The sequence below is a fragment of the Sinocyclocheilus anshuiensis genome, unplaced genomic scaffold, assembly GCF_001515605.1.
Source record: "Sinocyclocheilus anshuiensis isolate Anshui unplaced genomic scaffold, SAMN03320099.WGS_v1.1 scaffold426, whole genome shotgun sequence".
In the NCBI taxonomy this organism is placed as follows: Eukaryota; Metazoa; Chordata; class Actinopteri; order Cypriniformes; family Cyprinidae; genus Sinocyclocheilus; species Sinocyclocheilus anshuiensis.
Window position 1 is genome coordinate 1,766,378 of NW_015542362.1, and position 25,347 is coordinate 1,791,724.

The window sequence follows — 25,347 nt, forward strand, 5'->3', positions numbered from 1 at the left end:
GGGGGGGAGAATTTTCTGCTGGTTTTCTTTTGGACTGATATCTCCAGCGCTGACAACCTGAAGCACCCCCCCAGCTTTGTTTTGCGAGCTGGAAGTTGATGAGTGATCGTTCCTAAATCCTGGAGTGGATAGACCTTTGAGAAGAACCTTTTTAGAGTTGGCGGTGTAAAAACGTCAGCTTAAAGATTCTGCCGGAGAACCTAAGGCTGTTCAGAGAGCAAGGGGTGTGGCTACTAGAAAGACACTCTCACGTCAGAAACATGACATTTCCTGCTATGCTGGATGCTTATGAAGTCTATGAGTGGCCAAAGTGATCAGTGTTAAGGTTATGGTTATTCCAGAAAGAAAAGGTCAGAGGAGTCTCCTCCGAGCGGTCTTCCAGTGCGGAAATCTGGAATACTGTGGAAGTTCCTGAACAAAATGGTGGTAGCCCCATTATGGAAAACCATTAATGACCATCCAATTAACCAACCATTCAGATTTTAGGATTAAGGATTTGATTGTTTTCATCAACACTGCATTTTGGAGGTTAGAAAGAAGTGGCATTAAAAATGCAATGTATAATCTAATAAAATTCAAAATGCATTTAAATGGCTTAAATAGTGGCTAAACCGAAACTGCTACCTTAGACTACAACTACACTGGAATATTTAAAAAAAAAATCTATACCAGCCTTTATAATACAATTTTTTCATAGAAAATGCATGCAATAAAAAAAAACCCTAAAAGAACAGCACAGAATAAAATTAAATTTACTTAAGACGATCAAGATTTCCATTGCTTATATGATTGCACATTAGGCTTTGGTAGTTAGGTGCTATGTATTGTCAACAGTTAAACTTCACTGTCATATGATACGGTCTGCAAAACAATTAATTTCAGAGTATGTAGCATTGACTAGTTACCTGGCAGCTAGGGCTGGACAATAATTCAATATCAATATGTATCGCGATATAATTTTTTTCAATAACGGTGATATGATTTTTAAACACATTTCCGATATTTCGATATACATTACCAGTTTCCCATACATTTATTTATTTGTGCCGTTTGACTTCGTTGAATAAACATGAGCACTGCACGTTTCAAAATCATAACACGGCGCGGGTGTTTTATATGAATGTATCTCTGAAGGGAACCGACTGTCTTCAGAAAAGTTTCGATGGCATTTTCATTTGATCTGATAAAGTAGTATTCATGAGCGGAGCTGCTTTGATTACAGCCATTACTGGAGAAACCGCTAGTTTTATCACTCTAAAAGCGCCTGCTGCTGGCAGAGAATGAGTTTTCATTTTAAATAAGCCCATCCCCAGCAACGTTTCCAGTTTTTGTTGTTGTTCAATTTTTTTGTTTTGTGCAGCGACTCGGAGCACTTTTCATACCCTTTTTTCTGGCTGAAGCACATTTGTTTCAATCTATAAGAATAATCAGCCTACACTACCGGTCAAAAGTTTTTGAACAGTAAGATTTTTAATGTTGTTGTTTTTTTGTTTTTTTTTTAAGAATTCTCTTCTGCTCACCAAGGCTGCATTTATTTGATCCAAAGTACAGCAAAAACAGTAAAATGTTGAATTGAATTTCATTAGTCCCACTTATTTATGCACGTTTGTTCACGGGAAAGTGAGCAAGACACGACAGGTACGGTATCATGATTATAGTTAAATAAGATGAAAGACATAAGCTATAATATAAAGAAATTAGCTACATTTAATTATATAAATAAATATCACAACACACATTTATCATTCAGTCTAGTGCGTTTTACATATAATGTAAAACTAAATAGAAATGTGTTCACAAAATAAAAACTAAACTAAAACTAACAAAATTAGAATTATATCGTATCGACCGAAATTAAGAAATATATCGTGATATAGATTTTGGCCATATCGTCCAGCCCTACCTGGCAGCACTAACTGAATTACATGAAAGTCTAATCTTTGACATGACAATATCCTACCATAATAGCCTTCAGTCATATCTTTGCCTCTCTGTACAGAACCGATCCAAACGCTTCTCTAAAATTCAACTAAGCATTTCAAAAACTCGTAACAAAGCCAATTTCATAATCAAGACATTTAGTTTATTCTCTAACTAAAGAAAGGCAAAGATATGAGGTCATTTCAGAGCAAGGCATTTAGACTTCATTCATTTAACAATCACTTACCCCTACATACACATTAGTACACTTACGAACTGGCCTCACATAAAATGGCGCATTAAAAGGTAAAGGAAATGTTACTGTTGGTGGGTTTAAATCGTTATTCCGACCTGTCCTCAGGGTTAACAGGGATTCCCAGGTCTCCTGTACGCAGTTTACGTGTCAGGTCTTCGATCTGCAGTTGGACTGGAAGAAATCAGGTTAGGAAGAAAAAAAAAACAAGGATGGAGAGAATTGTGGTTAACAACAAAAAAAACCCACAAAAGCAGAAACAGTACACTGTAAAACTCAATGTGACTAAAGTTAAACAATGAATAGAACACAATTACCATGGTAATTGTCAGTTCACTAAGAATCAAGGTCAACTGAAGACTTTCGATCCAAATTTTCTGAAATATCGAAATCCCACCCAGATTTCTGGAAAACACATTAATGTTTGAGCTTGAAAGCATTCTTATAAGCCCATGTAGATTTCCCCAAAATCTACAAAATTTGAAGGTTTGGCCAATTTAAGATCCAGAAAGCTGGAGGCATTTCAGTAAACAGCTATTTCAGAAAAAGGGTCATTGCAACAGGCTTTCGATTTTATGCCACCAACTTCGAGAAGTGAAACTACTAAAATTCACATTTCAAGAATACTTTTATAAATATTACTTCACATACTATAGTAATTTCAAGCTAAAAAGGTGGCAAAACATGAAGGCCTGCCAGGGAGAAAAAAAAAGTTGGGTTTAAAGAAAATAAAAATCGTATTGGCTAAGTGGCTTGAGCAACTGCATCCTCAATGAGATTGAAATTAAGTTATTTAGAGGATAACACCAGTCTAATTAAATGACAGGACTGTAACTTTTAGCAACACTAACAAACCTCATCAGTATTATTCATCACTCATCAAGTCACGACAGCCACTTACCAGATGTTACCAATACTAATCAGTTAGAATAATAATCAGACAAACAGATCAGCCTTTAGTAGGGATGTAACGATTAACCGCGAGCCGGTTGAAAATCGATTTAAATATGTGACGATTCAAATCGGTTGAGATGCTAAACAAATCGCGATTCAATTAGGGGCAGGAGTTTATATGAATGTATGTCTGAGGGGAACTTACTGTCTTTAGAAAAGTTTAGATGGTATTTTTTCTTTTCCTCTTGCCTCTGTATAAAGCACATTAAAGTTCGTATGTTCAGCGGTGCTTTGTTTACAGCGGTAACCAAGGAAACGCATTAAGCGCCACCTGCTGGCAGAGAGTGAATCTGCGTCTCATTCAGCTCGTCTCATGCAGATATTTTTCTAAGTCAAACCATTCTGTTTTTGCTTCAAATTTCGAAATTATACAATGTAATTTGTAATGTAATGTAATGTAATTTGGTTGCCTCTAATTTTAAATGACAAAGACTTTTGATTATATGAAGAGATTTCTTTTATTTGTGTTATTTGATTTGGGGCTTGTTTTAAAATTTAAGTTAATTTAGTTTTGTTATTTACATTTACATTATATTTAAATTTTGGTATTTAGCAAACGCTTTTATCCAAAGCGACTAACAAATGAGGACAATAGAAGCAATCAAAACCAACAAAAGAGCAATAATTTACAAGTGTTATATTAGTATATTATTATAGTGTTATATTTCAATTTCACAAAGAAACGTGCAGTATTTTGTCCAAGCAATAATAAAAGGACACATTTAATTTATAATTTGTCTTAAATCTCATTTTGTTAAAAAACAATCGTGAATCAAATCGAATCGTGAGTTGAGTGAATCGTTACATCCCTAGCCTTTAGTGGATTGTTTTCTTTTTCATGCAAAAGACTAGATTTACTCAGGCCTCAAGCCACGCCAAAAACTGACCTGTAATCAAATAAAGTTTTGCATCACTCATGGAAGCATTTAATGGGTTTTCACATGCATTTCTCTATGACATGCTTAAGAGAATCAGACCCCACAGGTCACACGTTAAATGGTGCAGTTTGATGGTAGGTAAGAGACATGAGGTGTCAATAAAGGACTAGCTAAGGAGATGTAGGTCTAGGTCACATTATAGTTGAACAAACACTACACCACATGCCATTGCAAAACAAGTGCCTGACAGCAATGAGAAAGCAATTTACTACACACTGCTTTCAGACACTGGGGATGGAGATGACTTTCGCAATTCAATGTTGGGCCTGCAATGCTTTGCAGGCAAATTAGACTTAAGACATTTTGCATAGTAAACACGAGCAGTGATGGAGTCCTGCAGCTGGAGACAGTTCACAGCAAGCAGCAACATCAGAAAAACACTGTGGGTTCTTGCTAATGGACATCAGATGGTACGCAAACAGTGCTACTAATACCTCAGTGCTTCCTAGACAAAGAAAACGTCCTCACTTTGCACATCGATGGAGTTAGTACATTCTAGTGAACACGGGGGCAAAGTGCTGAATTTCACTTGATTGACTTCTTTGAGAAAACCATCCCTATAAGGAGTCACTGGAGACATGCAGAGATGGCCATTTTGCACTGAGACTTTCAGATTGGTGGTTAGCAAAGAACCAAACAGTTATCCCATTAACTGGCCTAAATTATATCACCAAAGAAGTCAGACTAATGAAATTCAGCAATTACATCCTGCATGTGATGTGCAAACTGTGAGGAAATAATAAACCGACAGGTTTTGGGACAAAAAAAGTGAGCGGTCAGGGTGTAGAAAGAATAACCCTCATTCACAAACACAATGTTCTGCAACTTAATAAACTATATGACTTAGACACACATTATAATAACAGTGAATTCAGATATTCACCTATATAAGCTCGCTCCTGGTCCCGAGACAGACCAGGAGGGATCACGGTGGGCATGCCTGGGATAACGGTCTTTTGATCAGGGGTCTCACTGCTCCAGCGACTCCTTTTCCGTTTCTTCTGGCCAAAATCTAACAGGGAATGGTATAAATGAGATGTGATTACATGCAAAGTCTATCGCTCTTGGCGTTTAACCCTATAAAGTCTTCAATAGCCTATCATACTTGATAAAAAAAAATAAAATAAAAAACTCCTGGCGGGAAAAAAAAAGAATTGTAAACAATTTACTGCAGTTTACTGGACAAGTAGGGGTAAGTCAAACTTAAGAATAACTTTTATATTGTTAGTAATATTTCACAATAAACAATTACTGGACTGAAACGATTTAGGATTACTTGATTATCCATACATCTGGGTTTTTTTAAATGTCCAATAAATAAAGAAAAAAAAAACAAAGTGACAACTGATATTTATTTACATGCATTTTATGCAAGTAGCCCGTTAGAAAAAAAAACTCAATATAAACTGATTATATTGCAAACTATCAGAACTTATTTCACCTTACTTTTGGCCATAGAAGTAACAGCAGCTGCTTATTTCTGCACCTAAGAATAAAATGTGTTTTTTTTCCTCGAGTGTGAACAAAAAATAAAAACTCTTATTATATTTGAAGTATCTGATTATTATAACTACATTTAAATAAGTCTAAAAGTTCAATAACCTCTTTCAATTACAAAAAGGTCACGTTATATGTATGAAGACTAATTTAACCTGTGAACTGTTTTTGCGAACGCATGCAAATATTATATGGACTACACAAGTGCACTACACAATTTAAAGTTTTTATTACACAATACTCTTTACAAACCAATAGGTCAAAGTGAGCGCAATTAATGCAGCCCCAACTAACGTATAAAGGGCCAGGCCGTTTGTCCCGACTCCCGAGTCTCAGGCCTGTCCACGCTGTTTACCTCCACTCCCCGCCTGAGACGGTAGTCCCATTCCGACGGGAATTGAGAGCGCAGAACTCACGGCTCCGGGGAACTGGGAGAAACCTGGGTTTGATAATTGCGGTTGCTGTAAATTCTGCAGCGGGAAAGACACCGCAGGCCCGGGCGGTGCCATTAACCCCGCGCCGGGGCCAGACTCAAAGCCTCGCTTAGCGCCGATACTCGGGTGCAGCTTACCCAGCGGGGTTGCGTTGGCTCCCGTTGCCATTTCTGGGCGTCAGGGGCTTCTCCGTGGTTTAGTATATGCACAAAACGGGTGTTTTTCCTTTCTAAATAATATGAACGTATGTCTCCTAACATGCAACCTTCTTCTGTCACCCGCTGACTAAGATGGCGTCCGCTGAGATCGACAAAGGAGATTTGACGTCAATTTAGAACTATCCGATTGGTCGATGATTATGTCAATCTATGTGTGGCTTACAGTCATTGGATCATTTAGGGTCTGTAGTATTTCCGACTGAACATTTTAATGGTCTCTCATTGGTCGTTCTAGTGTTCACTCAGCAATAAGCCCAACCTCCTAGCAGGGTTGGTAGGTTGGTTCTTGTAAGTGCGCTTCATCAGCAACCATTCTAAATGGTGAGGTGCATTTGTTAGGTCAAGACGAAAATGGATGGAAGCAGGAGAAAACATACCAAATATTTTTCAGTTTAGAAAAAAGAAATCGGGAAATAACCTCTGTAAACAAATTAGTAATAAACGGTGCTACTAATGAGAACCCTAAGTATGTATCTAACTTTGTATCTCAATTCTATAGTAAATTGTATAGCTCTCTTAAATAATCAACCCACTAATATAGATTTATTTCTTAGCAACTTATCTGACAATACTAATAAGATCACAGATTTCAGAAATTCATGTGATAAAGAATTAAATATTCAAGAGGTTATAGATTGCATAAACAGTCTTAAAGGGGTCATTTGATGCTGCTAAAAATAACATTATTTTGTGTATTTGGTGTAATGAAATGTGTTTATGCGGTTTAAGGTTAAAAAAACACATTATTTTCCACATACTGTACATTATTGTTTCCGAGGCAGCGGATTCGATGAAGGAGCGTCCGATGGGCTTGCAGCAACCACATGTGACGACCCCGGGCTGGACTCCGCTTCGTCCACGGTGAAAGCCGATCCGGCGATCCACAGCGTGAAGTTGTTGTATTTCCTCAGCAACCAGCACGGATCAGCTCCAGATATGACGAAGCGATATCGTCCTCTTTTGGAAGACCAAACAAAGTAGTTTCGCTTTCACAACGAAACACACAGCGCATTCACAGAATAAAAGTTACGCCTTCTTTCTTTGTGTGAACATTTGGGCGGTGTTATGCAAATCTTCCCACATAGTGATGTAGACGTGGGGGCGTGTTAGAACGAGCCGTTTTAGGTAGGTATGGTTGACTCTTAACTTTTATAAAGAATATCTCTTTGGATTTGAGACTTTAGTCTTTGCAACTTTACAGATCTTCTTTATGCACCAAGAGCTTGTAACACTCCAAAGAGAAAGGAAAAATTGGAATCGCATCATATGACCCCTTTAAAGAAAATAAGTCTCCTGGAAGCGACGGGTTGACAGGGGAGTTTGTAATGTTCTTGTACCCTTTTTACTTGCTGTTTTTAAAGAATCGGTTGATTTTGGAGAACTTCCTGCATCACTAAAACAAGGAGTAATTACACTTATCAAAACCTAACAAAGATAAATTATAGTTAGAAAATTGGAGACCAATTAGTTTGTTAAACAATGACACCAAAATGTATTCACATATATTTGCCAAAAGACTTAAAAAATGTTTAAATATGATAATTGATGAAGAACAATCAGGTTTTCTGAAAGGATGCTATGGTGGAAATAATTTTTAGATTAATTCTTGATCTAAATGGCTACAGATATTTTATTTCAGATGATAGTTTAATATTATTTATCGACTTTTATAAAGCGTTTTGATACTATTGAACATTCTTTTATGTTCAAAGTTATAGATTTTTTTGGCTTTGGTACATTTTTCAAAAAGCAATTTAAACTCTTTATAATGGTTGTAATAGCTCAGTCCAATTATCTCATGGTACTTGTCCGAGATTTAATATGGGCCACGGGATAAGGCAAGGGTGCCCTATATCGCCTCTTCTTTTTATTAGTTGTACAAGTGATTGCCGCTCATATAAAAAAAGCTAGTTTTCATGGAATCTCAGTGTTTGACAAAGAGAGTAAACTCAGATGACACCACAATTTTTGTTAAAAAACTGTGAAGAAGTGGAGTGTTATAAATTGTATAGATTAATTTTCTGAGCTCTGTATCAATGTCAATGGAAGTTCCAAAGAATGTTGTTAAGGATTTGGATAAGATTCTCTATGATTTCATTTTGAAAAAAAAAAAAAGCTCACTACTTAAGAAAAGATATTTTAAATAATAGTAAAGAATTTGGGGGCCTTGAAGTGTTACATTTTACAGACCTCAATGAGGTATTTAAGATAAAATGGATAATTGAGTACATTAAAACTAAAGACACTGTGTGGCATATATTGCCCAATTTTATATTTAATTCTTTAGGTGGTATTCATTTTCTTTTAAAATGTAATTTTTCTGTTGATAAAATCCCAATTAAATTGGCGAGTTTTCATAAGCAGGCACGGCTGGCTTGGCAATTAGTCTATAAGCACAATTTCACACCACATCGGTATTTTCTGTGGAATAATAGAGATATCTTGTATTAAAAAAAAATCTATCTTTGATCAGTCATGGTATGACAATGGAATATTTACCGTTAGTCAGTTGCTTAATGAACATGGTTAGCTTTGGTCATATTCAGAATTCCTTAAAAACTTTAAATTCCTGTGAAACCAAAAGACTTTGCTGTTATTTTTGATGCAATTCCAAGTAAAGTTGTTTCTTTATTACGTAATTCTGCACATTCCATTAATGCTGACCAACAACCATTGACTTGTGATATGATATTTATTGGTGATATTAATATTGTTAAAGATAAATGCAGTAAAATATATATTAGAAATGTGATAAAGAAGAATTATGTGCCATGCTCAGCAGTCTTTTGGTTATCTAAATATGAAAACATTGAGTGGAAGAAAGTATGGTCAATAACAAATACATTTTTCATAATAACGTAAAAGAGGTATCTTTTAAAATATTACACAGAATTTACCGTTAAAAGAATTATTTTAATGGTTCTGGATATTGAAAAAAGAATCTGTAACTCTTTTCTTTCATACTCAAGATTATTTTGGGTAGATGTTTCTAACTTAATTTCTATGATGTTTGGAACATTATTACAAATAGAAATGTATGATGTCATATTTGTTTTTGTACAAGATAATTGTTTTACTTTGAAAATATCATATTCATGTAAAGAAATGGGCTAAAGCTAAGACAAATTGTTAACATTTTATAAAGGAAATAAAACAATATGGTACTACTTTGCACAATATTAGAAACAGAAAAGCTAAAAAGACACTATGAAGCATTATGTCACTTTAATTTGGTTTATTAAATGTTTTAATTTTTTATCCCTGGCATATATATAATTTTTTTTCTCTTCTATGTAAATTCACTTTTTTTCTGTATACCCGTTTTCATTTTTTCCCCATAACTGTTGTGAGATGTATATGTTGTTTGTACTAAAATATGTACATAGTTGCATGAAAAGACAGCATGTTTTAAGACACATTTTTATATGAACAGTAGTTTTAAAATACTCTCTTTAGTTTGTATAAATGTAATAAATTGTAATAATCTTCTATGATTGTTGATATTCAAATCAGTAAACTGCATGTAAATATGCATGTAAATATCCTTTATATTTACAACAAGTAGAAGAATCATAAATTTGAGAATCTAACAGATATTATTTACACATTCACACATAGAATAATATTTCATATTTAACTTACCATCACTTTTCACAAAACACCAAAAGTTATTGAATGGCTGGTTAAATAACACCATCTTGAGTACAGCATGACTAATCTGAGATTATATATATTTAATACATTTAAAGGGGTCATATGATGCGATTTCAAGTTTTCCTTTCTCTTTGGAGTGTTACAAGCTGATTGTGCATAGATAAGATCCCTGAAGTTGCAAAGACTAAAGTCTCAAATCCAAAGAGACATTCTTTATCAAAATCATATGACCCCTTTAACTTGAAGAAGAGGTCAAATAGAACAAATTCTATTTGAATAGTACACAAGCATTTGTAGCCTGTGCTTGGTCCATTTTATCTGTAAACCTCTTTATCTTTATGGTAGGGGCAGAGGCTTTGAATAAAAAAGCAGTGCAAGGAGAAATCTAAAGCAGATGAATTGGACACCGTCTCTTTGAAAGTTATCTGTAATAGTGTGTGCCCATGTGTGCGGAAGAAATTATTTTTATAAATTATTTTCATTATCATAATTATATTTTAAAATATTGCATACACAAGGATATAAGTCGATTCAGCATTGTATAAAACTGGAAAAATGTTGAAGAGGAGTAAGAGTCAGGAGTGCTGATAGTGCTGAATCACAGGAAACGGGGTAAACAGATGGTTAGAAAAGGTTAGGAAAAACAAGTGAAATATTGTGCATGTATGCTGCCAAGAGCTCTCCCTGCCATAGTGAGTGAACTAAGAGACAGAAAATGTTATTGTGCAAAAATTTTAATTGAGAAAAAATGAAATCTCCACCATTTTCCATAAAGTGTTCCTGTGGCTCAGTGGTAGAGCATTGTGTCAGCAGCACAAAAGGTCATGGGTTCAATTCCCAGGGAATACACATACTGGTTTAAAAAAAAAAAGAAAAAAAAAGTATAGCCTGAATACACAAGTCGCTTTGGCGTCTGCTAAATGCATAAATGTAAACGTAAATTTACACAGAAAAAGAAGAGATTTTGTTTTAACTTTTATTAACGAGAAGAAAATACTCGCACATATTTGTATTGACAATCAAATAAAAAAAAACAGCTACATCAAGTTTGTTAAAACGACAAAAGGAGTTTAGTGCCAGGAAGTGGGCCATCTGTACTGTCCTTGACCCAGGCAAAACAGGATGCATCACAACCTCTAAAATGATCCATGAGCAACCAAGAAACACCTGCAAAAAGAAAAGAGTATCATAAAATCATGTCAGTCATTCAGTTATCTATTCTGTGGACTTCCATGTGCCCAAAACCGACAACATGAATTGTGATAAGACACTTTTTATTAGGTAACAGGAAGTAATCATGTGCTTCAATTTGACAAATCTGGCTAAAAATAACAATGTCAATCTTTGCCTGCTTGTATTTATGAATATATTGGATGTGTAACCAAAATATCCATGAGATTATAATGAGGATATGTTAAGCAGGACCTTGCAAAATTTGCAGATCATCAATGACAGTAAATCAAACATTGTTAACAATACTTGACTGCCGTATGAAAGACAGAACTTTAAAGGCATAGTTCACCCAAAAATGAAAATTCTGTCATCATTTACTCACCCTCATGTTGTTCCAAACCTGTATGACCTTTTTCCCTATAGACCACAAAAGAAGCTGAGGTTGAGCAAGTGATGCCAGAATTTTCAGTTACTGGAGAAGAACCAATATCCCTTTAACAAAAATCCCCCTAAAACTGCTTTCCGTTTGATCAAACTTAGCTCTAACTTTTTGTAATTCTAAAAAGATCTCACCTGAGTGCGCACAGGTATTAGGCTAGTAAGCATAGCGAGTAGCGGCATATGGATCCCGCGGTATGTCATACGCAGAGCTCCTGGGAAGCGAAGAGACAGGAGAGAGGCGCGACCGCTCGTACGCATATCCCTCCGCCTCTAGGGGAGCTCGCCGGATCGGGCTCCGCTCGCGGACATAGTATGAAGAGGTGGGAGCCGGAGGAGGGGGAAGGGGATGGCGCTCATATGGGTCATGGTTAGAGGAGGACAGGCGCTCTCTCACGATCGCTGAGGAGGATGGGGGAGGAGGGACAGGAGGTGGAACCGCGCGTCTATCTTCGAAATAACTTGCTCCGTACGGACGTGCCCGATATTTCTCGTAGAAGTCCACCACCCCGTACGGATCTCTTTCCTCATAGGGCGGTCGGCGTATTGGGTACGCAGGCATCGCACCGCCATAGGCCACGCCACTGCTCCCATACGCAGCCTCACTGCCGTACGCGGGGGCCATGCTATTATCCGCACCAATGCTGTAGCCCGCTGGCATACCGTAACTCATTGCGCTCTCAAAACCCGCGCCCCTTCCATACCCTGGGACGCCGTACCCTGCTCCCCTGGAGAAGCCATGTGAAAAGTTGCCACCGAAGGCCGGCTCGCCACTGTAGCCACGATGAAACCCCCGGCCACCACGTTCGCCACCCGCACCGAACCTGAGGGGCCCATATCCTGCCGAGCCTGGGCCCTCTCTGTAGGAGCCGTTCTGGTCATTTGGGCATTCTTTGGACCAGTGGCCTTCCTGCCCGCACCGATAACAACCCGTTCTCTCTCCCATTCCCGGCGCGGTACGCAGGCGGCTAGTCGAAAGCTTCACGCTCATCAGTTTGCCTTAAGGAAAAGAAAGAATTTGCCATGATATTTCTATTTTACTTTTTAGCATGCACACGGATCAAACGTTCAGAAGGTCAAAGCAGCCATAAACTTAGGTTTCACGCTACGTTTCAACACATTTATCGACAAAAACACGGCCAGAATTTTTCAAATGAAAATCGCCACTATTAGAGTTCAATTATAATTGAATGTCAACGTTAAACACTGTTCGCAACCCACTTACTTCTGTAATCTGACGCATTTCAGAGCGAAAGATAAAAAAAAAAACATTATGGCTGATAATTGATAAAAGGCAGTCATTATACTTTCTATTAAATTTCTTAGAAACACTAATAAAACACTAACAACTAAAATAATTTTTGTACACTATGATTGCATTTAGGATCATAACTTTATAACGTAAAGTTTGAAAGAAAGATGGATAAATATAATAAGTATGTGGATTGAATAAGCAAAATGAAGTCATTCTAATAATACAGATCTCAAAGAGTTGCCAATAGTCTTTGAGTAATTACTATGTTACTATAAAACAGTGTTTGTATTTTGTACAGCATATTTATTTGTTGCATTTAAGTAACAAATAAAGGTTGTTGTACTTTTTTTTTTCAATAAATTAATTTAATATTTTTAACGCACACAGCACAGCACCTTATGCCGACATTCACAAAAAATATCCATAACTAATATGGTTCTAATATTTTGTGCATAAAATATGTTGTTCAAGCAAATAGGCTCAGTTTTTATTTTAATGTTGACTTGAAGTGTATCTTTAACATTACAAAAATTTCTGCTCATGAAAAGTCTCACTTCGAGAAAAGAACTTGCACGATTTCCCTTGCTTTTTAGGATGAAAATAATTTCAATGAAGAACTGATCAGCTCAGTTGACATCCTCTATTGACCTCCATATAATAAACTAACAGTAGAAATCGAAGTTTCCTCCACTTATCACTTACCAATTTTTCTACTTACCAACCTGTAACGAGGCTCACTTTTGGAACAAACATAAGATAAAATTGAGCTAAAAGGACCATACTTGTTCACCTTGAAATGCTGTGTTGTCCAAGCCACTGATGGCCTCCATAGCATCTTCCACTCGCTCCATGTGAACAAATGCATAGTCTTTCACTATGTCACACTCCACCACAGGACCATACTCCTCAAACTTGGCCCTGAGTTCTTGGTTGGTGCAGCTACTGCTGATGTTTCCGACGTGAAGTTTTGTAGAGGCCTTGGGCTTCCCTTTGCTCATCTCCACATTCATGGCCAAACCGTTCAGCATGTAATGGTGAAGATTTCGAATGGCTTCATCTGCCTCTGCTTTGTCATCCATGTGCACAAAGCCAAAGTTTTTCACAATGTCACACTCAGATATTTTGCCATACTGAGAGAAGAGGGAACGGATCTCCTCAGCCGTAGTGTTCGGCGAAAGGTTTCCAACAAAGATTTTTACCATTTTAGTAATGTAAAGTCAACGTTCAGGCCCTGTTGCTAGAAAAAAAAATACATAATATTACGACACTGCAGGATATGTCTTAAAAGACAGGTAAGCTACATGCAATTCTGTGATGCCAGAACAAAGGCAGACTTCAATTAAACAATACATATACAAAATATCCTCCTGCTTATATTAGACAATAAAACATATGAAATACATATGAAGGAAAACTTTATAAACGTGCGCATTCTTATCGCAAAACAGGACAACAGTAATGTCTAATTTTTAAATAAGTCTTCTTTTGAATCGAACCTTTAAATGAATCGAAATTTAAAATGGTCCGAGAGTCTCTCAAATCAACAATCGAACAGATCGTATCTTTTGGACATGTCCGATTCTGAACTGAAAACCGATGAGGATTTTTTGGGGGCAAAAATGAAACTAACTGAATGCCTGCGTCCCAATGTGCATACTATCCATCCTAAATTCTATGTGATATTAGTAATTGCCAATACTATTTAGGGCAGATAGTATGCACATCGGGACGCAGGGATTGGATATCAGTTACCAAAAAAAAAAAACAATTCAAATATGTTAGAGCATGTACAATCATGCCACATCGGAATGTCAGCGAAACTGAATTGTTCGAAAGAATCGACTCGCGAAACAAGGCGGGCTTCCCATCACCAGTAGAGGACAATGGACAAAAAGCTACACTTGCTATGCATTGATTTATGACCCGCGCGAGCCAGCAACACCTCAACATCTAAGAATATCGATACAACAAGTAAGCGTCGTATCAATAAGTAAAGAATCCAAAGCATTCGTACTGCATATATTATAATAATCAAGTTAGCTTACAGTCCATCTAGCCCTGCAACAGCTAGCTAACCGGGAATACGGGCAGAAACACTGTGGGGAACGAATGAAACATCACGACAAAATATAGGAAACGTAAGATTAGAGATTAGCCGTTCAGTCAAGAGAACACTGGGCTATTTTGATCCAGAACAAAGGATGTTTTTCATACCTTTTCACGATGCTTGCAGGAGCAGGAGCCGGCGCGAGATGAAATGGCGTCACTGTTGCGTCGCATACGGCGAGGCTGGCTGGAGAATAGCGTTGCATGGTGTTAACACTGCCCATGCCCTTTTCTTTTCTCCACTCTCGAAGTCCGCTGTAATAGCGTGCAACTGGAGTTTTCGGAGATTTCAAAGCACCACGTGGCCAGATAGATCGTGTAATAAAGCATTAAAGTACCAAAAACAACTCAGAAGATCCATTTAATTGAATGATAATAATGTATAAAGAGAGGATTCTATTATTAAAGACAGACAGATATTTTTTGTCACCAAAATACTGGTTTATTACAAAAGATAATTGATAAAACACACTCCTGACTTCTGTAGGAAATATACAAACTACAGAAAATCTAATTTATAAACATTTTCACAGAGCTTCCCAAGGCACCCATAAAGAAGAATCGCCAGTAAACGCTAGCAGTCTCAAAAGGTGAATAAAGCCCTGAGTGGGAGCTGGTCAGCACATCTAATGCAAATTTCCAATTCACTCACATGTACAGTCCACCTTTCCATCTAGGTGAATCTTCTTACGATGTAAAGATCTCCTGCCATAAAGTCATTGGGGTGTACAGAACAGAAAACAGTGTGCATCCCACTGAAAGCTGCCCAACTATTTAGGTTGTATCTCAAATCATATTTAAAGGACTAGCACATCGGTTAGAGGGGGTAAACAATCAAAACAAGCTCAAAATTCTTATCCAAGCTTCCAAATCACAAAAACTCAGACACTGGTAAGAAAACAAGTTGACCATCCTGTTGAATGCACCAATTAGATACAACACAATTCAACAAGCAAGTACAATTCAAATCTGAAGAGTTTGTATATACCAATCACCTGTAGCAAATAAAAAAAAGAATGTTGGAATGTTGAATTTTAGAGTTTGTTTTCCCATAAAGCTTTTTGCAGCCACAGGATTAATTATAGATTGCCACTCCTCCCTAAAAACAAAACTGGCATTATCGCCAGAAGAAACATAACCAGATTGTCCTCACAGAACTTAAATCAAAGAAATTAAGTGGTAAACCAACCCGACAGATCCAGAAAAGTCTTGGAGCATTAAAAAAAAAAAAAAAAAAAAAAAAAGAGTAAATAGTGGATCACAACTTGACTGGGGGAAATTAAGAGACGAAAGTACAATTTAAAATCTCACAAAGTGTCTGTTTAATTGCAGTTAATAGTTAAGATTACGCTGACATTAGACACCCCACCTTACCTCTGGATGCAAGCGAAAAGCAAAGCAAAAACCAAAATCACTTCTTGCAATCATACACAGATGTCTCCTTTGGAAAGGGAAATTAAACAGCAGTTTGTGCATTATGGGTAAAACATTAACACGCAGATCTAATAAGCATTGTGATCAATGTGCCTATCCAATCCTGCATCTTTGAAATCCGATGGAGCGTCTGATTGAGGCAAAGTCATATAGGTGGAGGGGAAGTCTCTTCACTTGACAACACCTAAAAGAAAAAAAAAAGGAACAAATTTGTGAGATGAAACATTCGATAGGCATTACTTTCTGACTTTTGTACTTTTTAACCCGAGCAAAGCGGCTCCGCTTACTACTGTACTCGAAACGACTTACGCTTTAGAACAGATCACGCTGACATCTCATCTGAGTCATCAAAGTTAACGACCCACTATCGCTCACCTTAGCATGTGTGTGGGCTTAGTATGCGTATCGAACCCGCTCGGTGTAGTTCTCTCTGGCCCGCGGCACGGCGTAAGTCGATGAGCTCCTTGAGACCGGGGAAAGTCGCGAGCGCTCGTACGAGTATCCTTCCGAACCGGCGCCCACACGTCTGATTGGGCTACGGTCCCGCGAGAAGTACGCCGATGCCGTGGGAGGCGCCAGAGGGCGTCGCTCATAGGGATCGAGGCTGGGAGGAGCCAACCGCATCCTTGAGAGAGAGGAAGAAGAGGGAGGGGGAGGAGGAGGGGGAATAGAGAGAGGCCTACTCTCCTCGAAGAAGCTAGAGCCAGCCGGACGAGCCCGATACTTCTCGTAATAGTCAATGCTTCCGTAGCGTTCTCGCTCATATGCGGACGACCTCTCGGGATAGGCGCTCGGCGGCCTGCTTGGGTACCGTTCTCGAGCATCCACGCTGTACTCGCCGTAGCTGGGACGCCGGCTCATGGGTGGGGGAGGGGGGAGCGGCCCTGCTGGGTAACCTCTACTAGGAAGACCTCCAGGGCCACCCATGCCGTAACTCGGGGCGCTCCTTGGGGGGCCTCTACCGCCGGGAAATCCCCCCATGCCTCCGCCATAGCTTCCATTTTGGCCACGTCCGCAATCTTTGGACCAATGGCCTGGTTCTCCGCAGACGTAACAGCCAGTTTGGTCTCCCATGCCGGGTGCTGTACGGAGGCGACTTGTGGAAAGTTGTACTTTGATCAGCTTGCCTTGTGGGAGGAAGAGAACACACGCAAGACAATGTAAAACTTTCTTCCGCTCACGTAAACCGTCATTTTAAAAGAGAATTATTGCATCACGATAGTCACAGAGCACTTAAAGGGTCAGGTTGCCCAAAAATTTAAATTCTGCCATTGTTTACTTGCAGTCATGTCGATCCAAACCCATAAAACTTTTGTTCATCTTCGAAACACAAATTAGGATATTTTAAAGAAACTTCTGAGATTTTTGTTCCTCCACTGAAAGCCTATTAACCATATTAAATGTGCTCTATGCATGTGTGCTTACAATGTTTATCATTAACTTTTTAAATCAGCAAAGTTTTGGTTACATGAACTTTCAATGGAGGGGCAGAAATCTCCATTTATATATAAGAAATATATATAAATAAAACCTTGCTACGTGTGCTGCGTCAGGCTAACAGAGAATGGTCATACCACTTGCATATCATTGCTCTTTTGTTTGATTGCTTCTATTGTCATCACTTGTATGTCACTTTGGATATGACTAATGACATGTAAATGTAAAATTGAATTTGTGTTTCCAAGATAAACGAAAATCTTGTGAGTTTTGGAACAACATGAAAGTGAACAGATTTTTGGATGAACTATCCTTTAAATATTAATATATCTGTCTACTGCCAATTATCTAGAAAATGAATTCTCTTTAGCAATTACAAAGAACTGAAAAAGGAGTAGAACATTCTTCCCATTCTAAAAAAAAAAATCTAAGGAGTAAAATGCAACCTTGGGTAACCATGGATTTCGTCGTTTCGAGGTTAATGTTCACCTTGGAAGGTCGTGTTATCCAGCCCACTGATGACCTCCATGGCATCCTCCATTCTCTCCATGTGAACAAAGGCATAGTCCTTCACTATGTCACACTCAACCACAGGGCCATACTCCTCAAACTTGGCCCGGAGCTCCTGATTGGTGCAGCCACTGCTTATGTTGTTCACATGCAGTTTGGTGGAGCCCCTGGGCTTCCCCTTGCTCATCTCCACATTTATGGCTTGACCGTTCATCTCGTGATGGTGGAGTTTGCGGATAGCCTCTTCGGCCTCCTGCTTACCTTCCATGTGCACAAAGCCATAATTTTTCAGGACGTCACACTCTTTTACTTTGCCATATTCAGAAAAAAGAGAGCGCAGATCTTCCGCGGTCGTGCTTGAGGATAGGTTGCCAACAAAGATCTTAACCATCTTTATTGTCGTTTTTTCCTGGACAGAGGGAGCATAGTTGCGAAATGCACGTTATATCAACAGATGATTGATTCCTACATTACTGCTGTGTTGGCTTACAAAACCATAGACATCTTAATCCTATCAGAGGTTTTAGTTTCGATTTTGTGGCTTCTGGCCAGAATGATTTACGCACAACTCCGCATTAAATATGCTGTGTATGACACTCACTGATCGGATGAAAGTGCGTTGAGTGCTTAAAGTAGACGACCAGGTTCAGTTCTTGGACTTTATGGCGCAGATGAATTATCTCGCGTTGCTAGGCCACGTATCCGCGTGACCACCACACCCAACGTATTAATTCCCTTAAGTTTTATTGGTCATCATTCAAGTGTGTTTTTAATGCCCGATACACGATTAAGTACGACCGATGAGCGTTGGTGGAGTTTTCAGAGCTGTAGGCCAATGGTTTCGACTGTGTAATGCTAAGCTAAGTTAGCACGACTACATAAAGTTACCCAAGGTAAACGTCGCCTTATTAAGAAACATGCTATTATATTACAGTACTACGCCAGACTTCATTACCTTAATGTAACATCTAAACAGTAGCACTCATGTAAAGTAATCAAAAGAGTTATGTAGGAACAGCATTGCCTTACCGTAGCGAGCACGTAATATCACTGGCTGCGAAGATGAATGAAGCCTAAAATGGAGTCGCCCGCCGTCACCGACAGCACTTCCTGTCCACGAATAAACCAAAAACCCAACACGCTTTCACCAGAGTATAGGGCTTTTACTGGCCATTTAGACAGTGTTTAAATCATTAGCATATTTCAAATAAGATAAAAATGAACGCCCAATCATTATTATTGTATGGAAGCATATAGGTAGTGAAATTCAATTTAAAATGCAATATGCAAAATGGCATTGTATTTCTGTATTTAAATTTACATTTTCCATTATTGCATTTTAAATTGAATTTCGCTACCTATATGCTTCCATATTATTGAGGCACAAATATAGCTAAATACTGTAATTAATTATTTACAACTAATTACGTACTGTGATGGATTACTAGTAACAGTACAACGTACATAACGAAACATTCAATTAGCTTTAATCTTTTTGCCTTTTTATTAAAACAAAACACAATCTATGGATATTGCTGTTAGGGAAATTTTACATTCATCAGACCAAATGGAATAACGCAAAACATTATAAGAATAACTTTAAACAACCCTTTAAAGTTTACTTAATTGTTTTTTTTTTCAAACCAAAAAGCCCGAAGAACGAAATTTCTGTTAATTTAACTTGTCTGTGATACCCTTTAATTTGAACTTCTTCCTTTGTTTTTTTTTTCAATTTATTAAGTTATTGCTGTTTCTGTTCGTCCTCACAAAATGGAACAATTGAGAAATCTCGAGAATATGTTACATTTTGAAAGTTCAATCAAGAAAAAAAAAAAAAGGGACAATTTTTATGCAAGGCCAGGAGTGATCCAGTAGGTGTTAAAATAGCTTGGTTGCTTTAAATGTAAAGTCACCATTTCAAATACTTTCACATGTTCTAACACATTTGGCAGTTTAGCCCTATATTATAAAGATTAAGCAATGTAAATGCGTTTTAAACTTTTTTTATAGACATTTTTATAACTATATCTATATATTAAAAACACACACACACACACACACACACACACACACACACACACATATATATATATATATATAAACTTTGTAAATATATACACACATATTAGTGTTAAACGTTTTACTTCTATACATACATTGTATACATGCATACATACACACTTATACCTTAATACACAACTGCCATATTCTTAAAAAATAACCACCAAAACGTAGTCTGGGCAGAGGGGGAAAATGTTTTATTGGTTTATTGAAAGTGCATTCACCTTAAATGGAAAATAAATAAAACTTATGTTGAGATCATTGCCAAAAGAGGCACATGCATTTGGTGTCCCACAAATAAATGAACTAACAGCCATAACAACATTTTATTGTAAAATAAATACAGAACTAAGAGAAAGGGGGAAATGCATAAGTTAACATAAAAACTTACCCTCAAGCATGAGTTCATCCTAAAGTATATCATCACTTGCATGAGGAAAACATATGGACCCAAATACATTTCATTGAGACACATATGCAGTCGGTGTACTAAAGCTATACCTTGAAACAATTAAGTAGTGAAAGGCATGCTGAGTGGTAAAGAAACCAAATGCATCAAGTGACTTACCTGGCATAATCAAACTTTAAAAGGACCACTGATTGTTTAAGAAAACATTGGGAAGTCTATCCACTTAATTAATCAAAACGATAGGATTATTTGGACACAGACCAGGAATATTGAGACGCCAGTGGTTTAGAGCAAAAGAATAGCCTTGAAGACGAAGTGATGGTATAATCGCTTTCATTTCGCCGCAGAAGCAGTTCCATTCTCTGTGATACTCTTAAACTAGGTAGCATGATGTTATGGGTTTTAATTCGAATACATGTCTAGTATAGTTACTTTTATGCCTATTTAGGCATGCCGAGTTTAAAAGGTTAGCAAGAAAAGCAAAACGACGGACCAAGTTCCAGTCTTTTTATTAAAACTTTCAAGTGTTCCTATGAAAGAAAATTATACAAAGTCCTTTAACTTCGATACTCTGCAACTAAAATCCACACTACAGCACAATTTCAATAAACCCAGTAGACGGAAAGGTTTTATTGCTGCGGAGAATGTATTTTTACTTGCATGCCGCACTTTAACAAATAGCTTAGAGAGGGGGAAAAAAGAGGGGGTGAGGAAAAAAAAAAAGAAAAAAAAAAGCTTTACACAAATGAATTTTTGGTTCAAAATCAAAGTTATGGAATAGCGCTTGTTACAGTAGTTTAATAACAAACGATAAGCTCATTCCAGATTTTAAAGGTAAAAATGTACAGTGAGATACATTGAAGTGTTCTTTGAAAGAAGAATTTTGAATATGCGTTCCTTTCATAGTCTTTACCAAACCACCAAGTTAACCTAATTGACGTGCTCTGGCTTAGTGCCTCTCTCACCTATCAAATGTTAAACAATCAAAACAAGGCAAAAAATAAAATAAAGCAGAGTTGACAATTTAGCATGAGGACGATTTTATGCGTGTAAAAGCGGTAGTTTTATAGAATGTGCAGTCCGCAACAGAACTCTTCCACTATGGTGCGCAGGCGAACGAAACGCGCTCTGGCAGGCAAAGACGTATCGCGGCATGTGCACCTGGAGACGACGACGACAATCTTGTTGAATAATTTACACCTGGAAAGAGAGCAAACCACATGAGTCAAACGGCTGCAGTGCCATCTGGGATTACTGAATCGACAAGCTAAGTTAAAATAAAGATTTATATGAAGTCTGTTTGATTTATGCGAAGTGAATTTAATTTACCAGCAGAATTTACCATCTAAACACTTCGATACGAAGTTTAGCGTTCATCGAGCAGTGCTATTTAAAAGACCATAAGGCCATTAAAAATTTACGACCCAGGCACTTTGATACAAAGTTTACGTTACTGCTACTTGCACATCAATTACACACGCAGAGCAGCGTATGTATGTACATTCTGGGTTCTATATTATTTGGCTTGCGGGACCTATTCTCACCTTGGATTACAAAAGCGTAGTGGTGCACTTTAATACGAGTAGCGCGCAGGTGGTGGAGGCGGCGCCGCCCTGTCAGCATAGGGGTCTCTGGCCCGAGGCATGCTGTACATCGGGGTCCGAGACATGGAGAGAGGGGAGAGACGAGATCGCTCGAATGAGTAACCATTCCCGGCGGGTGTCTGAGGGGTAGGAGGAGCACGTCTGATGGGACTGCGGTCTCGTGCGTAGTACGAGGATGGCGGGGGTGGAAGGGGGCGTCGCTCATAGGGGTCGAGGCCATTGCCAGCCAATCTCTCTCTCATAATGCCGGATGACGGGGGCGGAGGGGGGATGGCACCTGGACGCCGGTCCTCATATGAGGCGGCACCGTAAGGGTGAGCGCGGTACTTCTCGTAATAGTCGACCACACCGCGTTCGCGCTCGTATGCCGGTGCTGCACGCTCTGGGTATGGGGGGTGTCTGGGAGGCATGGGTGGTGGTGGAGGAGGGGGATGAGGGGGACCAGGGGGATAGCCGAAGCGACCCCTAGGATAACCAGGGGGCTCAGGACGGTCACCAGGGAAACGGGGTGGCCAGTATCCACTGTCTGGGGGGCCATAGTCTTCCTCCTCGCCCCTTGGTCGACTCTTTGAAATCTGCACATGAATTCGTTTGCCTGCAAGTGTAAAAACAGTTCATATTAGCAAATGTGATAAACATGCAAAAGGATCTGTAAGAGAGTGACAAGACTGGATTTTTTACCTTGGAATTCAGCATTGTCCAACCCCTTGATGGCATCTATGGCCTCATCGGAATTGCTCATGTGTACGAAGGCAAAGTTCTTAATGACTGCGCATTCGGTAACTGTGCCGTACTCTTCAAACAGCTCTCTGAGCTCTTCATCTGCTCCTTTCTCCACATTGGCAACATGAAGCTTCACCGGGCCCTGGTTTTTGCCCCGACTCGCTTCGACGTTGATGGGCGTTCCATGCAGCTTGTATAAATGAAGGTTTCGGATCGCCTTTGTTGCACTTTTGCGATCATCCATGTGGACAAAGGCAAAGTTCTTGATAATGGCACACTCAGTGACCGCTCCATATTGAGTAAACAGAGACTTTATTTCCTCTGCTTCTGCCTGTGGAGGCAGGTTCCCAACGAAGATCTTCACCATCTTTGCTAATGTTATGCAGAGCCTGAAACACACTGTGACGAGATACACGTCAATGAGTTGCCATCAATGCAAAAACAATTTATTATGGTTATTGTAATGGCTTTTCGCAAATCAACGCAAAGGAATGAGAACACGAAACCACGCCTGGTGCTAAACTGAAATCTTAAGCTTACACCTTGAATTTCCTGAGAAGCCAATCAAGTCACACCGGTTTATGAAAATACTTTACATTTTATTTCCCCCTACATACACAATAAATACGACAAAATAAAACGTAATTACGTTAAGCAGAACTTAATCAAAGTTTCGTACCAAGAAAGCAAGATTTCTCCTCACACGTTCTTATATACGCCACGGCCTCGTGTGGTTAACGTTACTCAATCGTAGCGGACTATAAAACCACCACAAACATTCAGTTTATTCACGGCGTATTCTGTAAAGTGCTTATGTTCGTAAAATCACGAGAACAAGAATATAGCAAGTAATCGTCGATTCACGTGCTCATCGCCTTGAGAGAAAACGTTTCTGTCGCTAAGTTTGAATAAGCTAACGTTAGCTTAGTAGCCGTTGCGCGCCGAGATAAACACGTATGTACTACTTTTACATGTAGCCGATTAACAGAGTTTTTACACACCATACTAAAGCTGCTTATATCAAAAGTGATTTAATGTCGCGTGCTAAACATTTATTTTAGTACTGGCGTTATAACGGTCAAAGAACAAAAAAAAACAATACTCACCGCCTGTTTCTAACCACAATGAGGAAGAGAGTGGGTCATTCAATAATATACTTCCTCAGTCCCGCCCACAAGGTTGAATAAACCAATCAAATACAAGTATATGGATCACGCGGAACGTGACAAGTTAGGATTGTGGAACGTTAAAAAGAAACTGTTCTGAATATTTTTTATACCTTGGCATTAATTAATAATAAAAAAAGAAACTGTTCTGAATGGATGAAAAGTGAATTTACTGTGATTTTTTGTGCACTATGGGAGTGGAGGTGGAATATGGAAGCAGATAGTACTGCAAGGGATGAAATCGAGATTTAAATATTGCATAGCAGCAGAAAATAAATCAATAAATGAAAAAGAAATGCATCGAAATTGATAGCATTATTGGAAAGTAGAATCAGCTTCTTGGGTAAACATTTATCAACACATCTAACAGTGAAGAATCAAGTTTATGTTTTGGTGGGAGTGGTGTGGAAGAAAGGAGAGTTTGGGAATTCTAATGAAAACAGAAATAACAAGAAAATCTCATAATTCTTTTAGCTGCCAACCACAAGAAACTTTATTCTGCTGGAGATACAGGTCTCCCAAACAACACCTTATCTCACATGCCACTCAGACAAGTCTTTCTGCTTCTAGTGTTTTCCACAAAACAAAGTCTGCATGTCACTTGGGCTTTTAAATCACTATTACTACAGCTATATATGGAATTTAATTATTCAGAAATAAAGATGTGCGAATAGGCTATATATATATCCTCCTGAGACCCAGCTATGGAGTTTTTGCCTCTGTAGTGGACATTATAATTTAGTGAATTTCTCTGAGACCTCACATATCACAGTTTTAAGTCTGGATGTCCTGTACAGAGCACATTCAGGGCTTTCCAGAGATACTAAATGATTGGATGTTTCACCATGGCCACTCCCTCTCCTTGGTTTTTAAAAATGTCTGACATTAATTTAGTGATAAAATTGTACATCCTTATGGAAATATGATCATATTTTTAATTAAAATTTAAATCTGATTAATTTTCAAATTGTTTGTCATAAATCAATATCTCAGGAAAATGTTATGGGGTTTCAAATCAAAATATGACTTCCTGTTATAAATTCACAAAGCTTTTTATTTCTGGTTCTCAGGAGGATATAAAAACACAATATAAAGATGTTTTTAGCACGAGGTAGCTGTCTCTGGTTCATTCTACCAGTAGGTTGCGGTAACGCACCACACAA

General features: G+C 38.3%; 4 protein-coding genes across 12 annotated transcripts in view; all 4 read right to left on the bottom strand.

Annotated features, from left to right (window-relative positions):
* Positions 1-6,310, bottom strand: part of sf1 (splicing factor 1) — a 10,599-nt gene extending 4,289 nt beyond the window's left edge. The window contains exons 1-4 of one of the 3 annotated variants that reach the window (XM_016490830.1): positions 6,134-6,310; positions 5,918-6,001; positions 4,949-5,077; positions 2,272-2,347 (exon numbers count right to left, since the gene is read on the bottom strand). In XM_016490830.1, coding sequence (XP_016346316.1) covers positions 2,272-2,347; positions 4,949-5,077; positions 5,918-6,001; positions 6,134-6,164 — 320 coding nt within the window. In that variant the 5' untranslated portion in view covers positions 6,165-6,310. Of the gene's footprint in view, positions 1-2,271; positions 2,348-4,948; positions 5,078-5,917 lie in introns of all 3 variants that reach the window. The other 2 variants (XM_016490831.1, XM_016490829.1) reach the window with 2 other exon arrangements.
* A 4,649-nt stretch (positions 6,311-10,959) lies between these two features.
* LOC107691965 (RNA-binding protein 4.1-like) lies at positions 10,960-15,228 on the bottom strand. Of its 4 annotated transcripts, none has more exons than XM_016490833.1 (4): positions 14,949-15,228; positions 13,525-13,971; positions 11,615-12,478; positions 10,960-11,035 (listed from the first exon to the last, which is right to left on the bottom strand). In XM_016490833.1, the coding sequence occupies exons 2-3, from the start codon at positions 13,934-13,936 to the stop codon at positions 11,637-11,639; spliced, it is 1,254 nt and encodes a 417-aa protein (XP_016346319.1). In that variant the 5' UTR covers positions 13,937-13,971; positions 14,949-15,228; the 3' UTR covers positions 10,960-11,035; positions 11,615-11,636. The 4 variants fall into 4 exon arrangements, with proteins under 4 accessions (XP_016346319.1, XP_016346318.1, XP_016346320.1 ...); XM_016490832.1 differs by having other exon boundaries at positions 13,525-13,965; positions 14,949-15,227; XM_016490834.1 differs by lacking the exon at positions 10,960-11,035 and adding an exon at positions 11,438-11,458 and having other exon boundaries at positions 13,525-13,965.
* A 42-nt stretch (positions 15,229-15,270) lies between these two features.
* On the bottom strand, positions 15,271-19,331 carry LOC107691966 (RNA-binding protein 4.1-like). 2 transcript variants are annotated; one of them, XM_016490836.1, is made up of 4 exons: positions 19,251-19,331; positions 18,201-18,630; positions 16,650-17,401; positions 15,271-16,458 (listed from the first exon to the last, which is right to left on the bottom strand). In XM_016490836.1, the coding sequence occupies exons 2-3, from the start codon at positions 18,610-18,612 to the stop codon at positions 16,668-16,670; spliced, it is 1,146 nt and encodes a 381-aa protein (XP_016346322.1). In that variant the 5' UTR covers positions 18,613-18,630; positions 19,251-19,331; the 3' UTR covers positions 15,271-16,458; positions 16,650-16,667. The 2 variants fall into 2 exon arrangements, with proteins under 2 accessions (XP_016346322.1, XP_016346323.1); XM_016490837.1 differs by lacking the exon at positions 19,251-19,331 and adding an exon at positions 18,823-19,244.
* A 1,244-nt stretch (positions 19,332-20,575) lies between these two features.
* Positions 20,576-24,143, bottom strand: LOC107691968 (RNA-binding protein 4.1-like). 3 transcript variants are annotated; one of them, XM_016490840.1, is made up of 4 exons: positions 24,125-24,143; positions 22,977-23,417; positions 22,236-22,890; positions 20,576-21,891 (listed from the first exon to the last, which is right to left on the bottom strand). In XM_016490840.1, the coding sequence occupies exons 2-3, from the start codon at positions 23,383-23,385 to the stop codon at positions 22,265-22,267; spliced, it is 1,035 nt and encodes a 344-aa protein (XP_016346326.1). In that variant the 5' UTR covers positions 23,386-23,417; positions 24,125-24,143; the 3' UTR covers positions 20,576-21,891; positions 22,236-22,264. The 3 variants fall into 3 exon arrangements, with proteins under 3 accessions (XP_016346326.1, XP_016346324.1, XP_016346325.1); XM_016490838.1 differs by having other exon boundaries at positions 20,576-22,890; XM_016490839.1 differs by lacking the exon at positions 24,125-24,143 and adding an exon at positions 24,020-24,031 and having other exon boundaries at positions 20,576-22,890.
* Between the last annotated feature and the right edge of the window lie 1,204 nt (positions 24,144-25,347).

Bases quoted from the DNA above. Each gene is read 5' to 3' on its own strand.
- LOC107691965 (XM_016490833.1), bottom strand. From the start codon at position 13,936: ATGGTAAAAATCTTTGTTGGAAACCTTTCGCCGAACACTACGGCTGAG. The intron at 12,479-13,524 runs GTGAACAAGTAT...CTTTTCCTTAAG, and splicing joins GGACAACACAGCATTTCAAG to GCAAACTGATGAGCGTGAAG.
- LOC107691966 (XM_016490836.1), bottom strand. From the start codon at position 18,612: ATGGTTAAGATCTTTGTTGGCAACCTATCCTCAAGCACGACCGCGGAA. The intron at 17,402-18,200 runs GTGAACATTAAC...TCCTCCCACAAG, and splicing joins GGATAACACGACCTTCCAAG to GCAAGCTGATCAAAGTACAA.
- LOC107691968 (XM_016490840.1), bottom strand. From the start codon at position 23,385: ATGGTGAAGATCTTCGTTGGGAACCTGCCTCCACAGGCAGAAGCAGAG. The intron at 22,891-22,976 runs GTAAAAAATCCA...TTACACTTGCAG, and splicing joins GGACAATGCTGAATTCCAAG to GCAAACGAATTCATGTGCAG.